We start from the raw sequence: 21,209 nt of genomic DNA, 5'->3' as shown, positions 1-21,209 counted from the left end.
CAATCCGGTTTTATGGGGCTTGTCTAGTGCCATAAAATCGGTGATTTAGGGCGCCATAAAGGCTGAGTTTCGGTTATCAGCGCCATAAGGTGCTGATAAGAGAGTTGGTACCATAATATACCTAACAGAGGTGCCATAAATTGCCGAGCTCGTTAATGGTGATTTTTGCTTATCAGCACCCTTCTGAGAACAGAACCCCGCCGATAACTGGGGACTACCTGCATTTCGTTACAAAAATAACAAAAGTATAGGTAGTTTTAAGCATTTTTAGAGGGGTATTTGGCTTTCCAGCTATTAAAATATGATTGTGTGATTTTCGATGGGTTCCAATATATCGCAGATTTTTGGTATTTGCTGGTGGTTGTGGTACCTAACCCTCATGAATACAGAGGTCCACTGTAATGTGTTCCATAAAAATCTGCAACAAAGTGGGCCGCAGAAATGTGAAACGCTTAAAACTGGGAGGGCATTACAAAATTACAAATTATATTTAAAATTTGTTTTCAGATATCAAGATTATTTGGGCGTTTTGTTGTGCAAAGATCCTCTAGTCATGTAGCTCCAGGAGCAGCATCTTTGTTTGCAAACAGCAGATGCTTTCCTACAAGACAAAATGTCTCAGCATCACTGTCAGTAAAGTACCCTCATCAAAAGTATTCTCAACATTCTCCTGTGAGTACATTAAAACACTTTGACCATACAGTTTTGTTAAACTGAAATTTTTGAATTGATTAATATGTATGAAATCATGTAGGTAATGCCATGATTAAAGACATTTATTTTCCTCACTTGCCCTACAATGTATATATGTAATTTCTTTGACAGAATTTAGTTCCAACAGAGCCTGATAAACTGTACAGTATGGTAGAAGTTGAATGTCGAGGGCATGAAACTGCAGTGCTTCAATCATATCTAACTTTTGTATCGACAGCAGCTGGTCATTTAGATGTAACTTTGCAAGAAGTGTAAGTATTTTGTAAGTTTTATAAATCACTGATGTGTAATTACTATGTGACTGTTGGACCACACCATGCTAAGCTCATTTTTTGAAAGTGTAGTTGCTGTCTCGTCCTCGAGGATTACCCTTTCCATGGTCTATCCAGAGTTCCATGGTGACCAGACTAATGTCAAAGAATTCTTGTAACTGGTCTTGTGGCCAGATATTATGTCATAATGATAAACATTATAACAAGTGATCGAGTATAAATGGACTCAGGATTAGAGGGCACTTTCTGTTATCCTCAGTGAACGCTAATACCCAGTTTACCATGGCATAACCGCAAGAAGTGGCTATGCACAGATGCACAGTCATTTTGTTTACATACAACCAAAATGCCATTCTTTCTGGTCAGTCAAGAAACCAGAGCTCGGCGAAGTCCGTTCTTCGCTTATTGATTCAGCTAAGTGCATAATTTTAAGTTCCAGTTAAACATTTTTTTGTTTAGACTGGAGCAATGATTAATTGTATGTGACAAGCTGCAATTGGCTTATTTCGTCAGCACATGTTGGCACTTATGATTTATGATTGTTAGGCTAGCTCCGAGAATTTTGTTCTTTGCTTATTAAGTTCATTACCAGGGTTCATGGAAACATATACTAAGTTGAAAGCTAAGTGTACAATTTTAAGCTTCTGCTAATACTTTTTGGTTTATAGTGTGGAACAATGATTTCATTGTGCCTGAAAAGCCGTAAACCGTTGTTTTTCGCCAGTATACGTTGGCACTAGCGATTTAAGATCGTTAGCTCCGAGATTTTCATTCTTCACTTATTGACTTCATTACTGAAGTTGATGGAAACATGAAAGTAAAAAGCTAAGTTTGATTTTACTGTGCGTGAAAAGCCGTGAACCGTCTATTTTCACCGTACACATCAGCGCTTCTTACATTTTGTGATCATCAACTATTTGTAGAAGCAAAAAATGTTTTGAAGAATTTATCATTCTATTTACTGGTTTCTTTAATGAAATGTTCCACTATTATTATTAAAATAGGTAATCCTTTCAGATAATGTCGGCAATACCCTATTAGGCAGTAGCCTACAGTCTACATTGATTCATTGAGAATGTTAGGTAGGCTGTAGTAGATATTGTCTGTAGCCTATAACCTAGGATTAATATATCCATCAAGGTAAACAAAAATAACCTGGATTAGGTAGTAACTTGAATTAAAGTAAGATTTATGGACATGTCCTTTTAGGCTATGGGCCTAGGCTGTAGCCTAAGTTTACACCAAAGACCTTAAGATTCGGTAAAAGGCTACGGACATTTTTCCTTTTTAATGTAGCCTGTATACAGTAGTACCTTGAGATACGAAATTAATCCGTTCCGAGGCGCCTTCGTATCATGAGGTTTTCGTATCTTGGACCACATTTTATATGTAAAATGGCTAATCCATTCCAAGCCCTCCAAAAACACCCCAGTAAATTTCATAATGTGTAAAGCTAAATTGACCTATAAACAATGAAATACTACAACAATTTGGACCATTCAATACCTAAATTAATAAAAAAATGCAAATTATGACCCGTAAATAAAGTGTATATTAGTGTACATGGTAACAAGAAATACTGTACGTAAAATGTGGAAGCTTACCTTTCGAGTGAGGCTATCTCCGAAAGTGGCGGCAGAGGGAGGAGGAGGACAAACGGCAGAGTTAACGTACGTACGTACGTACACTTAACTTTACGGAGAAAACAAATAAAAAATTTAAGGAAAACTATAAAACTAAAATTTACGAAACACATTAACAAAACGTAACATGTTTAACTTTACAAAAAACTAAAAATTAAAAAATTTTCTTTATTTTGATTTTGAACTTTTTTTTTTTTTTTTTTTTTTTTTTTTGTTTTTTTTTTTTTTTTTTTTTTTTTTTTTTTTTTACTTTTACATTTTTTTTTTTTTGTTTTTTTTTTTTTTTTTTTTTTTTACTTTTACATAGGCTTTTTTTTTTTTTTTTTTTTTTTTTTTTATAGAATTTCAACTTCATCACCACTTTCAACGTTCTGTTTATCACTTGGTTCTTCCTTTTTGCTTTCAATTTTCTGTTTTTTATCACTTGGTTCTTCCTTTTTGCTTACTCCTGCTAATGCTGAAGGCCTCTTTAAAAAATAACGATCCAAGGAAGATTGCTTCTGCCTACTTTTCACAATGTTCCTGAAACGACTCAGGCAAACGTCACCGAACTGCGCAAGCATATGACCTGTGTGAGCCTTTTCGGGGTGTCTTTTTTCGATAAAACGATTGCACTTTATGAAAAGCGGCTAGAATATCCTTAATTTCTGCCGTTGTCATAGGGTCGTCGTCCTCCTCCTCGCCGCTGCTTGAGAACTCCTCTTGAACGACGTTATGTTGCATGGCCTCCAACTCCTTCAGGTCATCCGTCGTAAGCTCCTCTTGGTGCTCCTCGAGAAGGTCGTTGATGTCGTCCTCGTCGACGACCAGCCCCATGGACTTGCAACGCCAGTCCGTTTACGGAATTTCTCGAACCAGCCATGCGAAGCCTTGAACTCTGGGGTTGGCGTTGAAGTCCCTTCCCCTCCGTCGTCTTCCGCCTGAGCAGTCAAATTGCCGAAAATAGCGCTGGCCTTGTGGGCGATTGCTGTCTCCGTTACCGTATCGCCAGCGATTTCTTTGTCTTTTATCCAGACGAGGAGCAGCCGTTCCATCTCGTCGTGCACATGGGTCCTCTTGCTGGACCAAATAGTGATGCCCTTTGACGGTGTAGCTGCTTTGATGGCATCCTTCTATTTAAGGATGGTGCCTATTGTCGACGGATTACAGCCGTATTCCTTTGCGATCACACTCAATCGCGTACCAGCTTCGTACTTCTTGATGATCTCCATCTTCATCTCCAAAGAGAGCATGCGCTTCTTTCCGTGAATTTCAACTTTCTTGGGACCCATGACTACGTTATCTTGTACGTAATTTACGTATAAGTTACAAAATAAAGTTTTCGCACAACACGATAATAGTACTGCAACGAAATCACTAACGAATTTACGTTACTAAACGAAATCGTTGGACCGAACGAATGCCGTGTGCGTACGATAAAGATGTTGGTACGAAGAGGCCGAGATAGGTACGCCACCACGTATATGTATAAAATGCATGATGGGATGGATGCTGTTCAATAGGAGAGAAGGATCTCATGGTGGTGACTAGCATCAGGAACCAATGGGAGAGCAGGAGGATGGTGGCGAGTCTACTAGTACTAAGATGGCAGCGTGCGGCGCGAGTTTCAAAATTGTTATCCGGGCGAATCTCGGACTTTCAGAAACCTTTCATATTTTGAAAACTTTTCGTATGTAGAGCCATTAAATTTTTCGTATTGGCTTTCGTATCTCGAGGTACCACTGTACTTGCATTGTCTTAATGCTATAGGCTATCTTGTGCATACCCTTTAAAGGTAATTAAATAATGTAGATTTATTAGACAATAACCTAGGCTAGGTGATAGGCTAGCCTAGCTATAGTTTCATATTAGTAAGTTACTGTTTTTTGTGTGGCAGACCAAAAACAGTTAATTAATCAGGATTAGACAATAACCTATACTACTAGGTGATAACCTAACTATAAAGTTTCACATTAGTTAGTTTTATATAGTGGACCAAAAACAGTACCTAAACCAAATGGGCTATGAAGTAGGTAGCTTATCTTGAAGGCTACTACTTACACCTGGTTAATCCCATACCTTTAAAGGTAAATTAATTAATAAGGATTTAACAATAACTATACTAGGTGATAGCCTAACTATAAAATTTCCCATCATTGAGTTTCACATTGGAAAGTTACTGTTTTATATAGTAGACCAAATAGCTTATGGCTAGATATGAACAATCTGGGTTGGATAAAAGATGTTAGCCTAACTATAATTTTATGTGTAAGTAACTTTCTGTTTTCATACAATCCACTTACCTGTCAGATATATACATAGCTAAGACTCCGTCGTCCCCGACAGAAATTCAAATTTCGCGCCACTCGCTACAGGTAGGTCAGGTGATCTACCTGCCTGCCCTGGGCGGCAGGACTAGGAACCATCCCCGTTTTCTATCATATTTTCTCTGTCGCCGGTGGTATCAACATTGTTGCTATTACCTCCTGACTTAGATTCATATTTCATCCTTTGATCATCGTTTCTCGGCTTTTTGGTGACGTATCTGGATCGTGTTTTGGCATTCGCTACTGTGGACTGTTTTTGGAGTAACTCTTTTGGATTTTTCTCAGTATGTCTGATTCAAATGTGAGTGTGAGAATGTGTGTGAATGTAGGCTGCAGGGTGAGGATACCGAAAGCTTCGGTTGATCCTCACACTGTATGCCGTAAATGTAGGGGGTTTCAGTGTTCTGCTAATAAATGCAGAAGAGTAGGAAGACTTTGACTTCTTATTTGAAGAAGTTAGAGAGGGATAGGGTTAGACGTCTGAAAGGTGTGAGTCAAGGCCTATTGAGCCTTTCACGGATAATTCTAATCCTACTGATGTAGATTCTCCCTATGTATCTCATTCTCAGAGTGCTCTTTCGGCCGGGATTCGGCCTCGGAAATCGCCAATCTGAAAGCTACAATTAGAGACATGAAGTCCAAGATGGCTGACTTCCAAGGTAAGGCTAGAATGAAAGTGAGCATTACAGTGAAGTGAGTTCTTCTCCCAGTGTTGTGGAGGGGGCGTTTGATCGTCCCTGCGACGCTCCCAGGCCTAGACCTCTTCCAAGCTCCCATGCCCAGAGGAGAAGGAAAGGTCGAAAGCCTTAAGGAGGTCTTGGGGAATCCCCAACGGTCAGACGTCCCTTCAGCTAGCTCTGCTTCGTGGCAGGCGGCTCAAGGGCGCTATAAAGAAAAAAAGCGTCCTTCGTGAGTGTTTCTCGTCCTCTCCTTCTCCCTCACCTAAACGAGGGTGGAAGGAGTCGAACTTGTCGAGACCGCTGAAGCGTCATATGAAAGTAACCTGAAATAGATTCTAGCCCGAGCGCTTCTCAGATGACGCTCCTTCTTCTATTAAGAAAGCGAAGGTGGCGTCAGCGTCACCTGACGAGTACGCAGAAGTACCTTTCCCTTTCCTTCTTCTCCCCCGAGTGATGACGAAAGGCGTCATGCAGTGGAACGTGGGAGAAGCGTCAAGGAGGATAATTATGGCAGTCAAGAGCAACTGTCCTCTCTAGTGGGAGTTTTAGCGCCTCGTCGGAAGGACGTGACGCTTCCAATTAAGAAGTCTCGTCCTCTCTCACCTGCTCAACGAGAAGCGTCATGCAGACGTGAAGCTGCTAAACGTCTTACAGAAGCTTCGAGTTCGAGAACGAGAACGGTGGCTTACGAAAGTTTCGTAACGCCAGAGAGACGTAAGACGTCTTTTAGACGTGAAGCGTCATTGAAATCGGATCATAGACGTGACGCTCCGACCAATATTGTGACGCCAAGTAGGACGCCTTTGGAGAGCGGAGCGTCTTCCAGGCGCGGAAGCGTCATCAGACGTCAGCAGACAAGTAAGCGAGAGACGTCAAGCCAGGACGCTTGGCGGCGAACGGGAAGCGTCATACAAGCGAGAAGTATTCTAATTTTCAAGAGAAGCTGAGCTTGTGGCGCCTTCCAAGACTATTAAAGCGGGAAAGAGGAAAGATTATCATTCCCTTAGCCCCTCTCCTATTAGGAGTTTGTCTCCTCCAGAAGAGGAACGTACGGAAAGGAGAGCGGAGACTCATGTAGATCCCCGAGTTGGAAGAAACAAAACTCGGATGATGAATATCAGGGAAGAGAAGGACTGTCTAACTATAAGGTTTTGACTACCTTGCTTCTTGAGGAGTATGGAGACGAGTTGACTCCTGCCGCTCCTCCTTCTCCGCGCTCTCTCTTTTCAAGTGCTAAGACGAAGAAACCTTCTCTTTTCTCCAAAAATGAAGGCCCACCATTTCGATGAAGAGGGCCTTACAATCCTTAGACTCATGGATGAAGTCTAAGAAACAAAGACTTAGTGAGAACAGTCTCTGCATGCCTCCAGCAAGATTAGCTGGGAAAAGAGGCATTTGGTATCAGACGGGAGAGAATATGGGTATTGCTCTCCTTCTACATCGGAAGCAGATTTTTCGACCTTAGTTGACGCTTCACGTCGACAAGGTCTCAATTCGGCACGAATTACGTGGGGAATTTCTGAACTGGACCATCTCCTCAAGGGACTCTTTCATGTATTGGAAGTCTTCAACTTCTTAGATTGGTCCCTTGGGGTGATGTCCAAGAAAGCCCATGATTCGGAAGGAATCGAACCTGAAGCCCTGTTATGCATATTGTCTTGTATTGACAAAGCGGTACAGGATGGCTCTTTTGAAATATCATCATTATTTGGAGCAGGTCTTCTAAAGAAGAGGACTGTATATGGGGCCTTCTTAACCAAGGCAGTCTCACACGCTCAGAGGGCAGCTCTACTGTAGTTCCGCCTCTATCTGACTTTTTTGTTCCCTTTCAGTTCAGTTAGGAAAGGAACATTGCGCATTCTTTAACTGAGAAGGCGACTCAGGATCTTCTGACGCAGTCAGCAAGAAAGAAGAAACCTGTTTCTGCATCGGACAAGAAAGGACCTAGTACATCTGTTCAGCCCTTTCGAGGTGGTCCGACCTCCAGACCTCCCTCAAGAAGGAAGGCTCCGGAGAAGAGAGGTAGGTCTGCCTTTCGTCCCTTTAAAAGGGAAAATGAAGATTCTCTCCTCCAAGCACCAGTAGGTGCCAGGCTCCTGGGATTTGTGGAAGCCTGGACACTGATAAACGCAGACGCGTCTTCATTGGCTATCATAAGGAAGGGATATCGTATCCCTTTCCTGAACACTCCTCCCCGAACGTCAATACCAAGGGAACTATCAGCCAAGTACAGGATCCTGTCTGAGGGTACTCTTCGATCGATGGTGGAACAAATGTGGGACAAGAGAGCGATAGAACTAGTACTGGATCAAAACTCCCCGGGGTTTTACAATCGCCTTTTTCTGGTTGCGAAAGCCTCGGGAGGCTGGAGACCAGTACTGGACGTCAGCTCTCTGAACAAATTTGTTCAGAAGGAGAAGTTCTCCATGGAGACTTCTGCTTCAGTCCTAGCGTCATTACGACAAGGAGATTGGATGGTGTCTCTAGATCTCCAGGACGCCTACTTTCACGTCCCGATCCACCCTTCATCGAAGAAGTACCTCCGTTTCATGACGGGGGGAAGGATCTTTCAGTTCAGAGCCTTGTGTTTCGGCCTGTCCACAGCTCCTCAGGTCTTCACAAGCCTGATGAAGAATGTGGCGAGGTTTCTTCACCTCAAAGGAGTAAATATCTCTCTGTATCTGGACGACTGGCTCATCAGGGCCAGATCAGAGAGACAGTGCTTGGAGGACCTAAAGTTAACGCTAGATTTGATCAAAGCGTTTGGGATTGCTAGTGAACCTCGAGAAGTCTCAGCTGATCCCCAGACAGGACCTAGTCTATCTGGGGATTCGGATGGATTCTCGGGGTTTTCGAGTATTTCCTTCGCAAGAGAGAATCGCAAAAGGTTTGCGGATAGTCTCTCTCTTCTTAGGGAAGGAACATACGTCGGCGAGGGAATGGTTGAGCCTTCTAGGGACCCTTTCTCGCTAGAACCAGTCCTCCCATAGGAAGACTGCATTTACGTCCGCTTCAATTCTTCCTCAAGAAGTCTTGGAGCTGGAAAACCCGGACAGCTTTTGGACGTTTTTCCCATTCCAGTGGAGATAAAATCGCACCTGGAGTGGTGGTTGCCCCCTCTGCAAGAGAACAAAGGGATCTCTCTAAAAACACAGAACCCAGACCTAGTGTTGTACTCCGACGCATCGGAGAAAGGTTGGGAGCGACATTAGGCTCAGAAGAGGTGTCAGGCACCTGGGAACCAGCACAGGTGACTTGGCACATAAACTGCAAAGAGCTCTTCGCCGTGCATCTGGCTTTGAAGAGTCTAGAACCTCTGGTGTCGAACAAAGTAGTGCAAGTAAACGTGGACAGCACACCACCACACTTGCCTACATTCGGAAACAGGGGGGGACTCACTCCTCGTTCCTTTAACGAACTGACGAGAGACCTATGGCTTGGACGTCCCACAGGAACATCTCCCTGCTGACAAGGTTCGTACAGGGAGTAAAGAATGTGAGGGCAGACAGACTCAGCAGGAGGAACCAGGTCCTTCATACAGAGTGGACCCTACACGAGGAAGTGTGTCTCGATCTCTGGTCTCTGTGGGGGACTCCTCATGTGGATCTCTTCGCAACATTCATTTTCCAAAAGGCTGCCAGTCTTTTGCTCGGTCGTCCCGGAAGATCCAAGAGCACTTATGGTAGACGCCTTCCTGCTAAATTGGGTCCTCGAGTAGACGTATATGCTTTTCCCCCATTCAAAATCCTGGGATTAGTAATGAAAAAGTTTGTGGCGTCAAAGGAGACGAGGATGACGTTAATAGCCCCCTTTTGGCCGGCCCAGGATTGGTTCACGGAGGTGGTAGAGTGGATCGTAGACTTTCCAAGATCCCTACCAAGAAGGACAGATCTTCTCAGACAACCACACTTCAAAGAGGTACCATCAAAACCTCCCCGCTCTCGCTCGACTGCCTTTCGACTATCGAAAGACTTGTCAGAGCGAGAGGCTTTTCTCGCGAAGTGGCAAGCGCGATCGCAGAGAAGCACGCAGAACCTCCACTACGGAAAGTATACCAATCGAAGTGGGAGGTGTTTAGAAGGTGGTGTAGATCCAAGAAGTTGTCCTCCTCCACTACCTCTATAGCGGAAATTGCTGACTTACCTGCTAGTTCCTGAGAGAAAAATCTCATCTAGCCGTATCCACAATAAAAGGATACAGAAGTATGCTCTCGGCTGTATTCAGGAATAGAGGATTGGATCTGGCAGATAATAAAGATCTCCACGATCTCATAAGGTCTTTTGAGACTTCAAAGTCGAAGGAACCAGTACCTCCGAACTGGAACCTAGACGTAGTCCTCAAGTTTCTGTCATCGGAAAGATTCGAACCTCCTCATCTGGCATCGTTTAGAGGGACATCACCAGAAAATGCCTATTCCTATTATCTTTAGCTACGGCAAAGAGAATTAGTGAATTACATGCTCTGCAGGATAAAGTCGGATTCAAGGGAGACTCAGCTATTTGCTCGTTTAAGACCCTGTTTTTAGCTAAAAACGAGCAATACCACGGAATACCCTGGCCTAAGTCATTCGAAGTCAAAGGCATGTCCAGTCTCGTAGGCAGAGAAGCAGAGAGGTCTCTATGCCCTGTTAGAGCTCTGAAGTTCTACCTTCAGAGAAAGCATCAGATGGGAGCTCTACAAGGTCTTTGGTGCGCGGTAAAAAGACCCCACAAGACTGATGTCCAAGAATGCGCTGGCATTCTTTGTGAGAAACGTCATTACAGACGCTCATAAGGTATGCCTGTGACGAAACAAGTTGACAAAACTGTTGGAGAGTTAAAGCTCATGAAGTGAGAGCTGTAGCGACGTCTCTCTCGTTTCATAAGAATATGTCGCTTAAAAACATCATAGATACGACATTTTGGAGATGCAACTCAGTATTTGCATCTCATTACTTGAAAGACGTTCGTGTGACATATGAGAAGTGTTTTTCTCTAGGTCCTTTCGTATCGGCGGATACGATTCTGGGTACGGGAGCCGACACCAATCCTTAAATGTATATACTTTTCTTCTTTTGGATATGGTCTGGAGTCTCTTCGAACAATGGAGGACTTGGTTTAGCACGGGCGGCCGTCTATGTTGTTCAGTAAGAGAATCTTGTCATATCCAATTAGATGAGTATAAATTTTTTTTTTGGAAAATTATGTATGTGTGCGTAGTGGTTTTGAGTTACGGTTGTTGTGACGAGTTCGGGGATAACTCGGAACAATCCTTAGTTTTCTAACTATGGTTAGGATCAGGTGGTCGGGATTGGTTGTGTGCTCCTTCATAAGGTGTATTGTCATATAAGTGGATCAGCACCCATTGACAAAGTCCTTTTAGGCTCTGCCGAGTAAGCGGATAAGACCCCATCGGCAGACCCACAAGAACTCTTGGCCATAGATCATATATCTCGCTAAAGTTTCTTGAGGTGATGCAGACTACTGGGCAAACACCCACGAAGTCTACCACCTATCAGGTAGGAACCAAGGTTTTATTTATACCTACAACATATGTTGTTTACCTGTCTATTCCATATAGTAGCTGTCTCTTACCCTCCACCGAAGGGTGCCAATCAGCTATGTATATATCTGACAGGTAAGTGGATTAGTATGGAAATGGATATTTGTTATTAAATACAATTTTAAAAGTTTCATACATACTTACCTGGCAGATATATACAATTAAAGGCCCACCCAGCCTCCCCGCAGGAGACAGGTGGAAGAGAGAAAATATGATAGAAAACGGGGATGGTTCCTAGTCCTGCCGCCCAGGGCAGGCAGGTAGATCACCTGACCTACCTGTAGCGAGTGGCGCGAAATTTGAATTTCTGTCGGGGACGACGGAGTCTTAGCTATGTTATATATCTGCCAGGTAAGTATGTATGAAACTTTATTGTATAATAACAATATCATTTTTATATAGCCTTCACATTTGATCTAGATTAATCTGGATTAGGCAATAACCTATACTAGGCTAAGAGAGAACAATTTAGGAAACATCCTATTGTTGGTGTACTAAGTGGTAGTTTAACTCAAATAGCCTAGGACTAGATATAAACATTATCCTAGGCATAATTAAATAAACTAAAGCCATATAAAGCAGTGGCTTGGGCTAACTAAACAAATTAGTTCATAGGATATTAGTCCGAATGGTATGACAATTCAAATTAAAAATTTTACATAGCCAGTGCGAAAGGACCAATAAAGCCATATACAGCTGTCAAAACTAACTTAAACCTCAGAGGGCTTAGTTAACATAGATTTCTAATAGAATCTGTTACAAATATGGAATCTGTATGAGGAACTACAGAGGTTTTCCTCATTAATAATTTAATACTGACTAGCCTCTAATAACAACTTGCTTTATATCACTACAGGGCTGCCATTATGCAGGACCCTCAGTTCATGTGCCACAAGCTCAAACAAGTTCAACTACACTGTGTATCAGTAAGTGGCATGGATAGTCTTAACCCATAGGTGCTACAGCAGCAAACCATGGGTCTTCCTAACAGGCAGGTATGCTAACTATTACTGGGAAAGGTTTGACAATACTGCAACCACACCCAGCATGTTTAGGTAAGTCACCACAGAACTTCACTCTAAAAGACATGAGTTCGCACTTAGTTTCTTGTTCTTTGGACCAAAAATATTTTTGGGTTGTTTGGATTAAAATCAAGAGCTTTTTGTCACCTGCCAATTTCTTTGTAAAGCTCCTTTGATGACGAGACAGCAACTACGCTATCAAAAAATAGGTTTTGATGGAAAAACCTATTTTTGGTAGTCGCTGTTGAATCCTCAAAACCCTCGCACTTCCCTTACAAAAAGACATGGGATTTGGGTAAGGGATGATCCTGCATTGGCCAACAAAAAAGGAATGGCGTCTTGGTAGAATTTTGGTCATATGTAAACAATATGACAGTCCGGACACGCATAGCCACTTCTTCTTGCGGTTTTGACGTAGGTAAACTGGATATTAGCATTCACTGAGGATAATAGAAAGTGCATTCTTATCCTGAGTCCATTAATACTCTATCAAGTGTTATAATGTTTATCATTATGACGCAATACCCAGCCACAAGACCAGTGTAAAGATAATTCTTTCACATTAGTCTGGTCACCATGGAGCTCTGGATAGACCATGGAAAGAGCAATCCTTTGAGGACTTGCTGTTAACAACGAGTACCAAAAATAGCTTTTTCCTTTGCAAAACCTGTTTTTTGTATTGGGTGGGAAAGCTGCAACGTGTAACATTATTTGTGCATAGAGTCAATAATACTCCTATTTGCAAAGGCTAGAAAGTCTGTTTTTCTTATGTTTATGAAGAAAATTTCCTTTATGAATTTTTATTAAAGTAAGGAATAACATTATGCTATGATCAAGTAATTGTTTGTGCTATATTGATGTTGATATATTCTTCATAAAATGAGCAATACATATAATTATTTTTAATTAAGCTAAAGCATAAAATTTTAATTTGAAAATAATTCACCTGTATTTTCTTTTTATTGGTTAGGAAAGCTATTAACATGTAACAGGATTTGCAGAGGCCAGAGATTCTGTTTTTCTTATGTTTGTGAGGAAAACTTACATTGTGATTTTTATCAAAGTAAGGAATAACATTATGCTGTGATCAAGTAACTGATTATGCTCTATTGATGTGGATAATTCTTCATAAAATATTCACTTAAATGTACTTGGCAATTCAGGCTCTCCTTGTATTTGTCTGTGATGCAGGCTCATATTACAATGAATTTCTGTGAGTAAATACATTATTTTGAAAAAACCCAGTAAAGTGGGTAAAATAGTGGGTTTGTTCCTACACGATATACAAACCCTTAGTCCTTTACATAAGGAATTACTTTCAGCGTAGGCTGGAATTACGGCCATTAAATTCTTGAACAAAGTGGTTAGGCAGTAACTGCCGTCTGGTAGGTCCGCCTGCATGGATGTAAACACCGATGAAGATGTATTTTTGTGAGCTCTTGCTGACTAGCCATTAATCATTTTCCTGGTGGCATCTTTAATTTTTTATTTTTTGAATAAATATGTATATACTGTGTTTGATATTAATAATTAATTGAATTTAATAATTAATATGCAAACCCACTTTTTGTGATAGCCTTAATAGCCGCCTTTCTACTTTGTGTTAAGGGTTGGCAGCAAAGGTATGCCAACACTTCATTAGTACTTATTTTTGCCCTTTAACATTAGGATGAGACATGTATTCATCCGAAATTTACTCTTACGCTTTGGAAATTACTGAGGGGAACTTCGGAGGCTTGTCTTTTGTTTCTTCTGGTAATTCCTCTTCTCCTTTGTCCTTTCGCTAACTATCAGACGTCATCATCCTCTTCGGAATCATATTTTTCATCAGCCTCCACCCCTTCGACTTCTAAGGCTTCCTGCCAAAGAAGGAGAAGGTAGTCTCCCCTGCTAAGAAGTCTCATCACAGGAGACTAATAAGGGTCTGCCTTCTCAAACTGAGGAGACAGTTGGGTCTTTCGCTAGCTCTCCCATTCCTTCAGGAACAGTAACCATTACGCTGTCCCCAGGGCCTAGCGTGTTGGAAGCCGTAGAAGTGCAAACTTCAGTTCACACTTTTGCTGCTAGTCCTATAGGTTCTGCCCCTAAGACTAGTTCCATGCTGGGCGCTCATTTGCGAGTCCCCAAATGCTCATAAATCTTCGGATTCGGATGCATCCAGAGTTGGTGATACTGAGTCCGCTCACCGTCATGACTTGGGCACGGAGTGGAAGAAAGGAGCAAGTCGCTCAGGTGACTCATGCCTTGCCGGTGATTGCTCTCGAGGTGATTGCTCAGTTCCCAGGGTTAACATGACGGTCCCATGGGACCATGCACACAGAGACTGGTAGGGGCTCCCCCATTCGGTCCTCTTGAGAGGTTTCAGCCTCGACGTGGACTTGGATGCATCGGAGGACTGTATCAGCTCTCTCCAGTCAGGTGCACGCTCAGCCCCACCCAGACAACGGTCTCGTTTGCATGACTGACCAGTCTTGGTGGCGGGAAATGTTTTGCCTGCCATACTAGAGTTTTGTAACCCTCCTCGGGAAAGTGTTTTCTCCAGAAGATAACGCTTTCCTAGACTCGTGTTGCGGCCATCACCACAGGTTGATGGCTGCCCGTGACTCGCTTCTGCTAGTTCCGCTAGCAAGGTGAGCAAGTGTTCAGTTTTCCTCCCCTATTCCCTCTACTTCCTATGGCTATGCTGGGAGTGGTGAGGTGAATAGGAGGGATCCTGCAGAATGCTTTCCGTAGGATTCAGCATTGGGGGACTACGTTCCTGGAAGGACCTTAAGTCCTACCGGACGTACATCCACGTCGTTAAGGAAGGATCTTATGTCAAAACTGGAGATTATGTTCATGGCTTTTTCTGTCCTTTGGACGGATTTCAATTTGCATCCCCCTATATTGTTCTTGCATTCTGGGAGCCTCTATTGTATATTCTATTGTTTGTTCATGAAACTTACCTGTCAGATATATATATAGCTGTATTTTCTGAAGTCCGACAGAATTTTAAAAACTTCCGACACACGCAGTGGTCGGCCAGGTGGTTAGCACCCATTCCCGCCGCTGGGAGGCGGGTATCAGGAACCATTCCCATTTTCTATTCATAATTTTTCTGTCGCCGGTGCTGAAAACACCTGTTTTCAGTACCTCCGTCTTAGGATTTTGGAAACTTCATTGCCGCTAAGTATCCTAATTGTCTTTTGATTTATTTACTTGGATTTGTGGGATTTGTGGCTAGACATACGCTATCTTAAATTGATTTGAATTTGATTCATTTTTGCATAAAATATCTGAATCTAGTTAGGCTAGTTTCAGACGGGGTTGTCTGCAAAGATAGGGTGTGGCTACCGAAAGCTTCGGTAGATCCGCACTTGGTATGCAGAGGGGTATGGGTCTTGCTTCTTTGTTGAGATTTGTCATGTAAGGAGTGTGAGACTTTGTCTATTCCGTAAGGAAGACGTATGATTCGTATGTACGCAATTAATCAGTAAACATGTCTAATTCCGTAAGGAAGACGTATGATTCGTATGTACGCAATTAATCAGTAACAAAAGTCAGGGTAGTGAACCTGCTAACCTTCCTGTAGACTTTATTTTGCCTAACCCTGTAGTATGGCCTACGGGCTATGAATATGTCTACGAGAGGTGCTCGCTCTCCTTCATTGCTGTGAAGTGCTACTTCTGTAATTGTTACTCCTAACCCTGCAGTGTTGCCTTCGGGCCCTAAGCAGTGTCTGTAGAGGAATTGCCCTTTCTCTGATACTCTTTCGATTCGTAACTTAGAATCGAAAGTGCTTGCTTTAGAGAGTAAAAGTGAAGTGCAGAAGTGCAGTGATACCCCTGGTGTAGTGGAGGGTGCGTCAGATCGGCCTCGTTTCGCCTCTAGGCCCGGGACCTCTGCTTGACTCCCAGGACCCGGGGAGGGAGAGCATGTCGAAAGCCTAAGGAGGGTTACAAGGAACCCCCACCGATCTGGCGTGCCTTCGGCAGTTTCTGATGAAAATCCCCAGACTGCCAAAGTGCGTGCGCGTGCACGAATCCTGAAAGATTGCTTCTCGTCTCCGAAGCGTCCTCCCATGCAGGGTTGGAGCTTTCGGAAGGACTCGCGCCCTCTAAATAGAAGCTTTATAGAAGAGGACGCTTCACGTCCTCTCTCTCGTTATGTGTTTCAGTGAGAAGTAAGAAGGCGAACTCGTGTTCGTCTTTCCACCGAGAAATACGTAAAAGAAGTCATAGTAGCAGGAAGCTTTTGAGAGCGGACGCCCGGGACGCTCGGATGGACTCCAGGCGCGCGCGGGTGCAGGCCAAGCGCGCACCAGTGGACGCCGAGCGCGCTCCAGTGGACGCCGAGCGTGCACCAGCGCACGCCAGGTGTGTCGCCTGGCTGAGCGTTTCTGTTGAACTCTTCTAGCTCTTGTTTCAGATATGGGCCTAAAGAATTTTTACCTCTTACCTTCGGTGATACCTTCTACCTCACCTGCAAAGAATGTGAAGTAGGCAGTGCTTCGGAGGAAGCTTAAAGTGAACAGACAACTTCTTCTTCGAAACCCAGCAAGACATCGGGTTTCGTGAATTCAAGAGGTCTCTGTCAATTAATATTGCTTTTCGCATAGGTGGATGGAGTTAAGGAAAGCTCAAAGGAAGATCTCTTTTGCTCTACCGCAACCTTTGCAATTCTGCCAATAAATTTAAGTTGCCACTACCGCAGTCAAGACTTTGCGATAAGGCAGTTACTGGTTATGTAAGGCTCGATGACCTGCACGTCAGGACTCTCGGCAACGTTCAGTAGGATTCTTGCAAAGGCACTCATCAAAAGGACGCTCTTCAGGAAAGCGCAAGACAGGACTTCCTTTGCCATACTGCCAATAAATTTTAAGCTTTAGCAGGCATTAGTTGTGATACGGGAGAGGAAGCTGGTTGGAGAGTTCTTCTCTTCTCAGGTTAATTTTGCCAAGCTTTTTAGCCCATCTGAAAGGGTTTTTCAGATGATAGATTTTTGTTTTTTTAGTTTCTAGTCGGACATGCTGCCGAATTGAACATCGTCGTTCTACTGCCGTAAGCCCAGTCTCTTAACAGGATTCTTGCCCCTTCCTCGTTTGAGACTGGAATCGGAAAAATTAAATGCTCGACTTCCTGGATTACGTTTTGTCAATTCAGTGACTTTCCCCCTTGACAATATACTTTCGTTTTGTCAAGTAAGTGGGTATTCCCTCATTGACAAAATATCTCTTTGTCCCGTAAATGGGTTAGTTCTCATTGACAAACATCTCATTAACTTGATATTGCGTAAGCGAATAAGCTCTTATTGACAAGATTCGGAAGAGCTCTCATTCGTCATTCGCAGACTCGTACAAGAAATAGACTTGTAGACTACGTCAATGAACGCTTATGTCAATAACATAAGAAGCTTGAGCTGACTGCTTCGATTCTCTTAAGTTTTGTTCATGAAAACTTGCCTGTCAGATATGTATGTAGCTGTATTTCCGAATTCAGCTATATATATGTCTGCCAGGTAAGTATGAACAAACTTTATTGTGATATAATTTCATATTTTGCCTTGCGTTATTTTACTTCTGGTTGGTTCAAGTCATATACGCTTGCTGTAGTTACCTCTTCGGATGGCAACCGAGAGGTCTATTGTCTATTTTAAGGACATTTAATCGTTACTCCCTGCAGCCTTCCAGGAGTTTCCGATTTATCTTTTACCGTTGTATGGTAGTGTTCTGACGACACAAACGCATCTATATATTTAGCGTTTTCTGTTTCGCTTAAATATACCAGCTTGAGAGTCTTTTTGCTCAAAAAATAACGGACCTATTTCTTCGTAGAATAGGGTAGCTGGCAACTCACACATAAAGTTAAGAGACGACGTTCGTAAGCTGCTGGCTGCTGCTGTGTCTGACTGTCCAACCGAGCCAGTAACAGATCGTGCGCTGTCATGCGCGGTAGGTTACGTCTCTCTCCTGCGGGATTGACTGACTAACCGTATCTCTGTGCTGGCGGTTACGTCTCTCCTGCGGGATTGACTGACTAACTGTATCTCTGTCCTACAATCACAGACTTTAGCCTAAGATTGAGGGGATTTCTTACGTGAATGAATAAATGTTGCATTCGTTTTGCCTTACTATGTTCAACAGAGTTATCTCTTAATCCTTTCGGTGCTCGTTACCGCACGGTATAGAACTACGAGTCTACCGCAATATTGCACTTTTATATGCTCTCTTGCTTAGGCAAAGCGCAGCCTTAAGTAGGGGAAGTAAGCATACTCGGGGAGGGAATGGATGAGCTTGCTGGGACCATTCCTTCCTGAAGAAGTTTGTTTCCCCGAATAGACTGCAATTCAGACCACAGTTTTTTCCTACCGGGAAACTGAAATATTATTCAAGGTCTAGGAATGATTCTGAACATCTCTCAGTGCGTCATGATAGAAAGAAGGTGCCGGACATCTGGATAGGGTTTCAGATGTCCTGGATCTTAATCTGAAAGAAGTAAATGCAATTCGGTCGTCCCTCCAGTCCTAGAAACGAGTTTTTGGAACCAGTGGTCCACATCAACTCTGATTTTCCACAGCTCTTATTTCTTAAGAAGTATCTTCTCTCGGTCCCTGCTCGAGTTTACGAGAAAGAGCCTATTATAACAACAGGCGTAGAATGCAACGATCCTCTACAGGTTCGTTACAGGATTACAAAAGTCCGTACGAATCGTCTCGATCGACGGCAGCAACTATTCACTTCCTAGTGGAATCTTTCTTTAGAAGTAAGTGAGAGTTGTGTAGACTTTAGGGACGCCCTTTCATTCTTCTCTTCGATATGTTGAGGACGAAGAGGCTTCTTCTTCTCTGCTCCCTTATTCTCGATCCGGGATCGGTACCATTAAACGCCATCCTATGATATTGAACGGGGATGGATGTTTAGTCTCTTTTCCCCTTTTTCAATCGCTTAGGAAATGTAATAAGAGGATTTATGACGTCACAGGGAGCGACAATGACGCTGATCGCCCCATGTTGGCCTTCAGGATCCTGGATTCACAGAGGTCACATACTTCCTAGTTCACTTTCCAAGGACCTTTTCCGAGAGAGTCGGTCTACTCTAACTCGAAAGGTACCTATAACCTCTCCGCTCTGAGTCTGACTACGTTCAGACTATCGAGATGTTGACAGGAATAAGATTACCGTCTTCCATTTCCGTCTGAAGAATGGGATAAGCTGGCAGTCACAACTATTAAAGAATATGCAAATATGTTGTTGACGGCCTTTGGGCTCAGAGTTTGCGTCTGTCAAACAACAAAGCCCTTCACGATCTTTGAGTTCTGTGGAATCTCGAAACTCGCTCACCATCTACTTTTTGTCTCACCTGTTTTCTCGGAGTCAGACACTCGTGCGAGATCAGGCGACATATAGTAGCCCTGAGTTTCTTGTTGACGAAGTCGGTTGCGTTTATACACCCGACCGATATCGTGTAACATGAGACCAGGTTGGACTGTCAGGCATTCTTCCTTCGGGACTGAATCGCCTTTTTGCTCCTCGCTCCTTTCTCCTGGCACCAGAAGCTCGAGTCAGAGTTGATTCACTGACGACGTTGGGTTGCGTTGATACACCCCCAAGGTTTGCTTAGATTGAATCGCCCAGGCAGTCCAGACACTCATCCTTCAGCGAAGAATAGTGGCCTTATGGTCTTCAGGGTACAGCCTTGCTGTCCTTTGATTCGTCTGACTGGTCAACTGCGGTCGGTCACCTGACTTTAGTACAGATGGACTGACTGTGCATGTCCAGATCGAAGCTTTCAATATGGAACTTAGACGTAGTCTGAAGTTCTTGATGTCAAAGCATTCGAACCTCTCCTACCTGTTAACTTCTTGCATGTGATCAGGAAGGCCTTCTTCTAACCACCCTAGATACGACAAAGAGGGTTAGTGAAATTTTAAGCCATCGTCACAAGTTTTGGCTTTAGAAGAACACAAGGCGGTGTGCTCTCTAAGCCTTCCGTTGTGGCCTAAGAATGGAAACCCGTTTTGTCCTTGGGCCAGGAGCTTGGAAGCAAGGATGGCACAAGTTAGTGGGCAGGAGCCAGAGAGAGTCCTGTGCCCTGTCGGGTCTCTTAAGTTTTATCTACATAAAACCAAGAAAGTCGAATGATCATTCGGCAATCTGCAGTGTTCCGAAAAAGACCAGACTTGCCCATATCGAAGAACACCCTGTCTTTAGTGTTAAGGAGTTCTTTCAAAAATGCTCCTTCATTGTGTTTGCACAAAGATTTGAAATTTTTTTATCTGATGCTCACGAGGTGAGGGCGCGGCCTCGGAAGCATTTCAACAGAGCATGGCACTCAGCAACATACTGAGTACCATGTTTTAGCGAAGCAACTCTGTGTTCACTTCACACTCCCTGCGAGATGTGAAGATGGCATATTGAGATCTGCTGCCCGCTAGGGCCATACGTGTCTGCAGACACAATCTTGGGGGCAAGAAGTACCACTCATCCTATCCTGTAGAAAATGGTTGGAAGAGCTCTTAATTTAGTTGTTGAGTCGCCGACAACAGCGACTTCTTAACTCTTAAGCCTTAGTTAAAAACACCTTAACTTTGGCTAGGTTGGTCAGGTGGTGATATATATATATATATATATATATATATATATATATATATATATATATATATATATATATATATATATAATATATATATATTTTTACTTCTTAGCCCTCATGGTATGGTCAATATGGTCTATCACGTCGTGGTCTCGCTGTTGACAGATCATCTGGAGTGCACCAGCTATATAGGTCTCTACCTCGCTGGCAACTCTAGTAACAACAGCAGACTTACGTGGCAGTAACCACGAAGCCAGCTATGCTAACAGGTGGAACCAAGATGTAAATCATCTGCATGCATTTGTTTCCCAAAATCCTTCTATTCTGTCCCTTCCCACCTCCAAACCGGTTGGGATTCAGCTATATATATATCTGACAGGTAAGTTTCATGAACAAAATGATATTGTTATGATACAATAAAGTTTGTTCATACTTACCTGGCAGTATATTAATCAAGTACCC

At 43.0% G+C, this 21,209-nt stretch overlaps 1 protein-coding gene across 1 annotated transcript in view; it reads left to right on the top strand.

Annotated features, from left to right (window-relative positions):
* LOC135216733 (small ribosomal subunit protein uS10m-like) overlaps window positions 1-21,209 on the top strand; it is a 74,240-nt gene that overhangs the window by 31,418 nt on the left and 21,613 nt on the right. The window contains exons 2-3 of the mRNA XM_064252197.1: window positions 508-672; window positions 826-965. Of these exons, the coding sequence (XP_064108267.1) occupies window positions 508-672; window positions 826-965 (305 nt within the window). The remainder of the gene's footprint in view (window positions 1-507; window positions 673-825; window positions 966-21,209) is intronic.

The sequence above is a fragment of the Macrobrachium nipponense genome, chromosome 6 (assembly GCF_015104395.2).
Source record: "Macrobrachium nipponense isolate FS-2020 chromosome 6, ASM1510439v2, whole genome shotgun sequence".
In the NCBI taxonomy this organism is placed as follows: Eukaryota; Metazoa; Arthropoda; class Malacostraca; order Decapoda; family Palaemonidae; genus Macrobrachium; species Macrobrachium nipponense.
The sequence above is the reverse complement of the archived record's forward strand: the minus strand, read 5'-3'. Positions and strand labels throughout refer to the sequence as shown.